Source organism: Perca fluviatilis, chromosome 21, assembly GCF_010015445.1.
Source record: "Perca fluviatilis chromosome 21, GENO_Pfluv_1.0, whole genome shotgun sequence".
NCBI lineage: Eukaryota > Metazoa > Chordata > Actinopteri > Perciformes > Percidae > Perca > Perca fluviatilis.
In genome coordinates, this window is record NC_053132.1 from 1,287,213 (window position 1) to 1,297,174 (window position 9,962).

A 9,962-nucleotide genomic window follows, 5' to 3' on the forward strand; every position below is an offset into this window, starting at 1 on the left:
TTACAAAGTTCATCAACTTAGACAGTCAGTGAAGTGGCCAATGAAAACTGTGGGTGAACGAGACCAATTTCTGCCACGTCTCCTCGTCAGCGTTATCAGTAGCAAGCGTTTGTTCATGCCGTCTGTTTGTCAAAGAGCTGCACCCTTTGACAAACAGTATGCACAGACACTCATTTATACCTTCAACAGGTTCATAGTTTATACAGAGTTTGCTTCTGCCACGTCACATTTTAGTCTTTAGTGGTGGAAAGAACATTTACTCAAGTACTGAACTTAAGTACAACTTTGACGTATTTATACTTTACTTTCTACGTGTACACCACTACATCTCAGAGGAAAATATGTATTATATATTATTTATACTTTTAACTGCACTACATTTGTCTGAAAGCTTTATTTACATTTCAACATTAAGGTCTTCATGGCACGTATTTCATTTTCCCCGGGAAGCAAACTCCGCTCCTTGGCTTGAAAGTCCTGCCCACCCATCCTCCTCGACCTCCTGCCTACGCGAACAGCAGCGTTCAATTTGTACCTGGTTTTATTTCACAAGTCTAATTAACTGTCAGTTTTCATTAAGGGTCAGGTGAAAAAGTTGAACTGCCTCATATGTGTTTCCTCAGCTTCCCTACATGTTTGTTAGTTTAACCAGCACATTTATCACATAAAAAAACTGATGCAGCAATAAAACCAACACATAAAACAAACATATTAAAAGCAATTGAAACAATGAAAACCGTAACTAACAGTGGATAATATGTGACACTATTGTACGTGGAAGACTAACACAAAGAGGTTTGTTTTGAATGTGTCCAGGCCAACTCTATATAAAGTATGAACCTGTTGAAGGTATAAATGACTGCACAAACAAATGCTCGCTACTGATAACGCTGACGAGGAGACGTGGCAGACACAGATTGGTCTCTGTCATCCACAGCCAGACTTTTCATTGGCCACTTCCTTGACTGTCTAAGTTGATGAACTCTGTAAAACTGAACACTGCTATGCAGAATTTAAACTTTCCTGCTGAGTCACAACGTTCCTCAAGTACCTCAGATGGTAATACATATATTTACAGTTTCACAATACACTGTATTGTTTATGTCTGTTAAAGCTTCATCTGTTTAATATTCAGTCAATATTTGTGACTTTCCTGTCGTACCACTGCAGATTTGTCTTATGTTAACACACTTTGCACTTTTCCTTGTATTAGTAGTCTTGTGTAATGAGGTCACTATGACTGTTCCAGGGAACAAAGACACAATGAATATATTACTGAATTCTTTTAAGCATGTTTTGATGGATTTTGCTGCCCATCAAAAAAAACTGACTACTGGCAACAGTTTAGCTTTTGGATATAGACTGCACAAGTTATCTAAATGCAATCTGCCAACTTTGACTTACTTACTTCTTACTATTTTAATGAATGATTAGATGAGGGTAAGCTTTTATATGCAATATGCAATTCCCCAAATCCAAATAGCTCAATGATTTTCTGTTATACTTATTCTTCAGGAAGTACTATGGATATTCCACATGATGATGAACCAATAGCAGAAATTAAAAAAGAACTGCAAACCAATGGATGTGCTGCACCCGCTGCAAAGATCCAGACTTATTTGGCAGAGAAGGATAATGTTCAGCTAAATATTGTGATCACAGGAGAGTCTGGTTCTGGTAAATCCACCTTTGTTAATGCCTTTAGAGGCATACACAACAGCGATACAAAAAGAGCTGCCCCTACTGGTGTTACAGAAACCACCAAAGATTTTACAAAATACCCCCATCCAAAATATCCCAATATTACATTTTGAGATCTTCCTGGTGTGGGCACCACCAAGTTTCCAGCTGATGGGTACCTAAAAAAAACTGAGATTAAATCATCATCTCAGCTGATCGCTTCAGAGACAATGAGCTGAAGCTCGCTAAGGAGATTCAGAAGATGTGGAAGAAGTTCTACTTTGTTCGCTCAAAGATTGACGACAGCATATGTAATCAGAAAAGAGATCGGGGGGGGGTTATTGTTTGTTCAACAGTCTGATGGATGCTGGCATAAAGGTGGACATGGCTTGGTTGGATCGTAGGGGAAGGGAATGGAATCTCCTTCCTGAAGGGAATAGATGGCACTGTTGTTGAGATTATGTGTGGGGTCTCGGTGCATGTTATGTGTATAGAGTGTGTGTGTGTGTGTGTGTGTGTGTGTGTGTGTGTGCTAATCAGAGGTTAGAAAGGGAATCACGTGAGAAAGAGGAGGAAATTAGGATCTGGGAAGCCACACAGTTTTTTAACCTCAGCTGTGTGAGAGGGGTGTTTTTAGATTTCGTCTACTCGTTAATCTTTCACAGTCTTTTTTGTAGACGTTTTTAAATGCATTTATAAAATAAAGGGTTAAAAACAAGTAAAGTGAATAACTAAATACAATCTAGCCAATTTTAGGTATATAAGAAGCTGCCTAACAAGTTCAGCAGCAAAATTATATTTGGATTCAATGATCATCCCCCATCTACTATATTGTATGACAAGCTGGATGCAAGCAAAAGATACAACTCTTAAGCCTGTTCTCTCTTTGTGTATTAACAGGCCCTCAAAGTGCTACACAGAAAACACAATACTTAGCACCATTGTAAAATTGTAAAATTCTTAACAAATATGCCATCTTTAGTTAGGAAAATCTAATCAAATACAATGACACCTGCCAAATGTTCAAGATCCAGAATCCGCTTTATTAGCCAGGTTTTCGCAAACAAACAAGGAATTTGACTCTGGTTAATCTTTGCTCTCAAAGTACAACACTCACTTAACATATAAAGAATAAAAACAGATAGGACAGTAAGAAATGCTGTTAAGTATGCAGTATAACAGTACAATATATTTTACAAGAAATATACAATAACAATTGAAGAGAGGGAAGGAATAGTTCAATAACAGTATTCTCTAAGATTTAAGATTTCAATATAAATATAGTGCTAAGTCCTCCACCCAATGTCCTCCACCACTCAATCCTTTAGCTCCTTTAGGGACTGTTCATTATTTATTCAAGGGGCCACCAGAGGAATTCTGGGATCTTTTGTCAAAAAAGACTTGATCCTCCCTTCGCCAGCAATAAATTCTCTATGACCCTCCGAAATGATTAGAAAAAGAGGCATGACCCTCCCCAAAATTTTATTGATGCCTTCTGTACTGGTTTGCACTCGGTAAAGACGTACAGATGCCCATTGTTTTTTACAATCACGACACACGTGACTAAAACTCTGCATTCTCATCTTACACATCACCCTCCTCTGTTATGGTGTGGGGGCCATTTCAGTAGATTTACTCACTAATATTGTTGTGGAAACACAATAAGCATGGAAACTAAATGCACACTTACTGCATTACTTCAAATGCAGTAATGCAGTTAAGTTACTCCTCTAGTAAACTAGTATTCACATGAAATAAAACAATAAAACATTGAGACCATTCAACAAAGCACATATGGGTAATAATCAATCGCCAATCATGATCAGATGGAATACTTACCATTTAGTTGTTTTGTGTTATTTAATATTCATATCTGGTCATGCAATTAACAATGCAATTACCCATTTCAGCCACCAGGGGGCCAGTGCTCCTCCTGCCCCCAGCAAACTCCACGTATGCGGTCAGACCCATCTGCTAGGGTGCTGATGGGGGGGCCGAGATTGAGAGCTACATTAAAAAATATGCACAAAACAAGTCACTTTGAAATGTTGCTCTTTTCATGAATACAAAAGTTGGGTGACCTGTACTAATGTCTTGTTGACTTCTGTCTGTATAGTATAACCTGTACTAATGTCTTGCTGTTCCCTAAAATCATCTGGCCAACGGACTACAGTTGGAAATTAGCCGGCTGGTTAACACTGGCACATTTACAGAAATGTTAATTAATGTGTGTTGTCCTTTAAAAAAAAAGAATAAAAATAAGCTGAAGGTGAGGGTCGATTGGATGACACAGTTATGAAATGATGGAGTGTTGAATTGTTGACCATTTTAAAGATGGTGTGATGTAATGACAACATATGTCCACTAGGAGGTGGTGAAGTAACAGAATATACTGTTTGTACAACCTTCTGCTATGCAATTCATTTCATGTCAAGTAATAACAAAATCACACATTTCAATGAACATTTTATTTGATAACTCAAAAGCCTTCATTACATTCATCACATAACATTTAGCTGATGCTTTTATCCATTAAGTTCAGTCAACCATGAAGTTACAAACTCCTAACAGCAAGAATCAAGTGCAAGTACATTAGTTTCAAATCATTTCATGTTATGACAAAATCACAAATTGTAGCTAATGTCAATGAACATTTGATTTGATTTTTCAAAACCCTTCATTTCATTCAGATTAAACCTGATGTTTTCCTTGGGTCCAATTTGACCCGTTTTCAAAATTTCAAAATCAGAAATATTACCCAAAAATTAGATTGATTCCATACAATGGTCTTCGCACGTACAATTCATGATATCTACTTTTATTGAATTTTGGATGTTTTATTCAAGTTTTGGCATTTCAAAAATATTTAAATGGTTTCAAAATTGTATTCTGACTAAACGCTGACTCTTTGAAGTCTCTGATTATCCATCCACATACGTTCCTCTAATATTAGTCCAGATATTTCATAATTTCTGCTTTTATCACTCAAAAATGTTATATAATTTCCTACAAATCAGGATTATTGTCTATGAATTCCAAAAATAAGTGTAAATGTGGTGATAACTTGGTGATAGTGGTGGTTGGGTAACAAAAGCATCAAAAACGTAAACATAAAGCGACAAAAACAAAGTGTTGAGGAAAGGGATATCAATGTCAGAAAAAGCATCAAAAAGGTGTTCATTTTTAATTTTGACCCGGGAGGACAACAAGTGCACGGTCGACGGGAAGACAGCACATAGGGATACAGTAGTTAGACCGTTAGCATCATCATTTGATCAAAGTGTTGGCTTAGCTTTGCAGACTAAGTTTGAAATGACCACCTAATGATCCCATAAGGCGACAGTCTTCCCCATAATGCCAAAGACTGAAACATTGCACAACTTTTTTGCACTAACAACTCCTTATGCTGCTACCTCACCACCAAAAACCTTGTCACTATTACTAAATCTACTGAAGAGCTGGTAAACATATTGTCATTATACTTTGAGCACAATGACAATAAAGATCTATCTATCCATGCAGCCTGGTCGCACAGAATTCCGTGAAATGATCACGAATTGTTAACAGCGCGTTACGTGGTGGTGGCATGGAATGTGTGAAAGATCTGTGTGGCCACCACGGAAAACAATGCCAATGTAAAGTCAATGAGAAGATGACGTAGCATTAAGAGCGACTACGGTAGCGAGTAGCATGTAAGGCCGAAATTCCGTGTAACAAGGGTCAAACACAGGACTTTCACCCAAGAGACCGGGTTTTGTGTCCCGCATGTCAAGTTTCCTAAAGTTGCTTTCTTCTTTTCTGTCACGTTCTTCCAGCATGTCACAGAACCGTAATCCCACCCATGACCTTTTCCTTAACTTAAGAGGCCATGTTTATTTCACAGAATTCTTCCGTGGGCCCATCACCGAATGTTTTGCGATTCCGTGAAACTGCCACAGATTTTGAGTTAAGGGGCCGTGTTCATTTCACGGAATTCTGTGAGACCAGGTTGATCCATGATATCACACTGGGGTGTTCAAACAAAATAAATTCATATAATAAATTAAATATTACAACATTAAACAAAGTAACTGTGACAGCACAGGTATTGATGACTTGAACTTGGGGAAACAGGATCTTGAGACAACAGGAACTTGGGGCAACAGGATCTTGGGGTACCAGGAATTTAGGGAAACAGAGGCCCTGAAACTTGGGACAACACAGTGACTCATTGGTCAGCACTGCTGCCTCACAGCAATAGGCACTGCCAGGTTCGATCCTGAGCCAACAGCAGAGCATTCCTCTTGAGTGCAGGAAGTTCTTCCTCTAAGGTTTTCTCTAACAGACGGAAATCATACAGGTGGAGTTTAAAGCTGGACACCAGGAAGACTTGTGGAGACTCAACACGTCCTTCGACAAGACCTTTGTCACAAAGAGACCAGGAAGTTTACTTCACATGATGAAATTAAAACAAACTGAGAAATAACATCTTAAGCCTACACTTCCCAGAAACCCTCTGCAGGCCCGACACAAAGACAGGTAGGTGGTTTACAGTAGAAATATTTTTTCAGATCTAAGGAGATGAGACCCTCATTATGGGGCTCTGCCAGTGTTCATATGATTAATTGTATGACCTGTTAACATAGCCAATGTGTAAAGGTATTATCTTGTCCTCTCTTAAAATCAAAGTGTCTACTTGTGACCCTTGTTGCATACTGTATGCCTTTAAGTTTGAGGCATCTGTAAATATCCACCTAACCTCAGACTTACCTTGAATGCAGTCCTCCCTTATTTCTTTAAGGGTCTCTTCTTCGTTGAACTCTGAACCCTGAGTTTCTTCCTCATCACGTATGTTGTGGTCAATCTTTGAGCGAACAAAGTAGAACTTCTTCTTCATCTTCTGAATCTCCTTAGCGAGCTTCACATCATTTTCTCTGAAGCGATCAGCTGACATGATGATGAAGAAGTCATACCTTTTGAATTTAACAAGCTTCAGGTACTTGTCAGCTGGAAACTTGGTGGTGCCGATACCAGGAAGATCCCAAAGTGTAATATTGGGATAATTTGGATGGGGGTATGATGTAACATCTGTGGTGGTTTCTTTAACACCAGTAGGGGCAGCTCTTTCCTTATCGCTGTTGCGTATGCCTCTAAAGGCATTAACAAAGGTGGATTTACCAGAACCAGACTCTCCTGTGATCGCAATATTTAGTGGAACAATGTCCAGTTTGTCCAAATAAGTCTGGGCCATTGCAGCGGCTGGAGCAGATTCATTGGTTTGCAGTTCTTTTTGAATTCCTGCTATTGGTTCATCATCATGTGGATTATCCATAGCATTTCCTGAAGAATAAGTAAAAACAGAAAATCATAGAGCTATTTTGATTTGGGGAATTGCAGCATATAAAAGCTTACCCTCATCTAATCATTCATTAAAATAGTAAGAATTAAGTAAGTCAAAGTTGGGAGATTGCATTTAGATAATGTGTGCAGTCTATATCCAAAAGCTAAACTGTTGCCATCAGTCAGTTATTTTTTCATGGGCAGCAAAAACCATCAAAACATGCTAAAATGAATTCAGTAATGTATGCATTGTGTCTTGGTTCCCTGAAGCAGTCATAGTGACCTCATTACACAAGACTACTAATACAAATGTAACGGTACAGATAGTTAATGCCCCATATCCTGTGTGACAGGTGTATCACCCTATCAGGAGTAAAGAGTTAAGGTCAAGATAGCCTATCCAGTGTGATGGGGGTGGGGTGAAAAAAAGAGAAAAGGTACGCCGAAGTTTACTGGAGAACCCCACTTTAGCTTGAATGGAATAAAAAAGGAATCAAACTATTGTGTGAGAGACGGACAAGAAGTCAGAGTACAAGCTTTAAGTAAAGGCTGAGTCTGTTTGTGTAGGCTAGGACACATTTCCTCAGCTGAACAAAGGTCGGCAAAGCTATTAGCAATAGTGACGGAGTCTTGTGATGTTAGCCGCCTACCGTGTGGCCTTGATGGTGAAAGGATAGAGACGGGAAAGGAGCGTTATCTAATCTTATCACTGTTCACTAATTTATTAATGTTTCTCATTTATCACTAATTTATCACTGTCTACAGTGAGAAACATTTTTTTTTTTAAAGTATACTTTTTTTCTGTCACATTGAACCTTATTTTGTTTTATGTAATTTTTTTGGGGAGTAATTCCTGCAATAGCAGATTTTATACTGGTCAAACTGAATTGGACTAGGTTTGATTTACAAGATTTTAAAGGGTCAATCAATAAATAATTTGTTTAGATATCTACTCAGTTGTTGTTGCAAATTATATTGGATTTATATTGCTCTGGAGTAGGGGCGCCCCACCTATCTAGCTAGGTATAGGATACAGGGGGGAAGATTGTGCAGACCTTAAGTTCGGTTTAGGAGCACATCACACTTCAGGTGGTCATCGTGTTAGAGATAAGAGTCCTGAAGCCCATCCTACCATACTTTCATTGCCCCACATTGATCAGGGAGATCAGCCAGATAGGTGACAACATACTTGCTGAATTAGGTACTAGCGCCTATTGGGATGGGACGTACGGACCCAGATCTTGTACTCTTCCAGTCGTCCAGAGCAGAACTATACTAATAACACCCCTACATAGTGGGGCTTATCCTCTGTTAGACAAAGAACAGTGCAACATGTGTTAACATAAGACAAATCTGCAGTGATACGACAGGAAAGTCACAAATATTGACTGAATATTAAACAGATGAATCTTTAACAGATGTAACCAATACAGTGTAATGTGAAAATGTAGATATATGTCTTACCGTCTGAGGTAGTTGAGGAACATTGCGACTCAGCAGGAAAGGAAATGAAATGAAGTGGCCAATGAAAACTTCCCGCTGTGGGTGAAAGAGACCAATCTGTGTCTGCCACGTGTCCTCGTCAGCGTTATCAGTAGCAAGCGTTTGTTCATGCCGTCTGTTTGTCAAAGAGCTGCACCCTTTGACAAACAGTATGCACAGACACTCATTTATACCTTCAACAGGTTCATAGTTTATACAGAGTTGGCTTCTGCCACGTCACATTTTAGTGTCATCAGTCTTTAGTGGTGGAAAGAACATTTACTCAAATACTGAACTGTATTATATATTATTTATATTTATACTTTTAACTGCACTACATTTGTCTGAAAGCTTTATTTACATTTCAGGTCTTTACACACGGCACTTTTTTTTTTTACATGCAATTAATTCCCCAATGATGTATTTATAAAGTGGGGCCTTGAATTTTGGGGCAACAGGCTCTGGAACTTGGGGTAACATGGTGAGTCATTAGTCAGCACTGCTGCCTCAAAGCCCTGCAGCGTTTGATCCCCAGCCCGATCAGGACCTTTCTGTGTGGAGTTTGCATGTTCTCCCCGTGCCGTGTTTACATGGGTTTCACTAGGACTACAGTTGAAAATTAGCCACATTTACAGAAATGTTGATTAATGTGCATTATCCTAATACATACATACTGTACTTAAACAGGAATTTGGGGAAACTGGAACTTAGGTAAAGTAAAACAAGTAAAGTGAAAATACAACAATATTCTTTCCTATTAAAACTGAGAAAGGTTCATGAACTTTTATGTTGCAAGTGTTTGTCCATACCAATATTTACATTAATTACAGTCAGTGATGTCTGCATGTATGAAGAGCTTCTGATAAACACAAGATATGTCTGATATTGTTGAGCATTAAAACCACTGGAGGATCTGACAAATGGTGACAATGGTTTACATAGTTGAGATTTGAATCAGGTTGTTTATGAGTTTTGTAAAGTAGTAATCTCGCTTTGCCAGACCCTCCTACATAGCACGCTTGAGGAAGGTCTGACTAGTCCACACAGCATTCCTGGATGGGACAGAAACATGCTCTGGTTTATTGACATTTCTTTAAACCAATCACAATCAGCTTGAGCGGGCTAAGCTCCAGACAGAGCCACGGTGCCTCTGCTAAATAGTCTCAGGAAGGAACTGGTTTTGGTGGAACATGTGTACGTTCAAAAGTAGTTTTAGTCATGAAACAGAAAACTCAGATTGGACAGATAGTCTAGCTAGCTGTTAGACAGACAGACAGACAGACAAACAGACAGACAGACAGATAGTCTAGCTAGCTGTTAGACAGACAGACAGAGGTTAGAACGCCAACACGAAGGAAGCTCAAGGCAACGGATATCCTAAATGAGTGAAATCCGTCGGATTTTACGGCAGCAACAGAGCAATCCCAGAAGTGGAACGTCAAGGATATAGACTAGCAAAGTAGTAGCAGTGAATGTTTCAT

The 9,962-nt window shown here is 38.9% G+C and overlaps 1 protein-coding gene across 4 annotated transcripts; it reads right to left on the minus strand.

Moving 5' to 3' along the window:
- Positions 1-4,170: 4,170 nt before the first annotated feature.
- LOC120551408 (T-cell-specific guanine nucleotide triphosphate-binding protein 2-like) lies at positions 4,171-8,535 on the minus strand. 4 transcript variants are annotated; one of them, XM_039788833.1, is made up of 4 exons: positions 8,464-8,494; positions 8,189-8,307; positions 6,430-6,999; positions 4,171-6,081 (listed from the first exon to the last, which is right to left on the minus strand). In XM_039788833.1, the coding sequence occupies exons 3-4, from the start codon at positions 6,989-6,991 to the stop codon at positions 5,909-5,911; spliced, it is 735 nt and encodes a 244-aa protein (XP_039644767.1). In that variant the 5' UTR covers positions 6,992-6,999; positions 8,189-8,307; positions 8,464-8,494; the 3' UTR covers positions 4,171-5,908. The 4 variants fall into 4 exon arrangements, with proteins under 4 accessions (XP_039644767.1, XP_039644766.1, XP_039644769.1 ...); XM_039788832.1 differs by having other exon boundaries at positions 8,055-8,307; XM_039788835.1 differs by lacking the exon at positions 8,189-8,307 and having other exon boundaries at positions 8,464-8,535.
- Positions 8,536-9,962: the final 1,427 nt, after the last annotated feature.

Bases quoted from the DNA above. Each gene is read 5' to 3' on its own strand.
- LOC120551408 (XM_039788835.1), bottom strand. From the start codon at position 6,991: ATGGATAATCCACATGATGATGAACCAATAGCAGGAATTCAAAAAGAA. The intron at 6,082-6,429 runs GTAAGTCTGAGG...TTTGTGACAAAG, and splicing joins AAGGGAGGACTGCATTCAAG to GTCTTGTCGAAGGACGTGTT.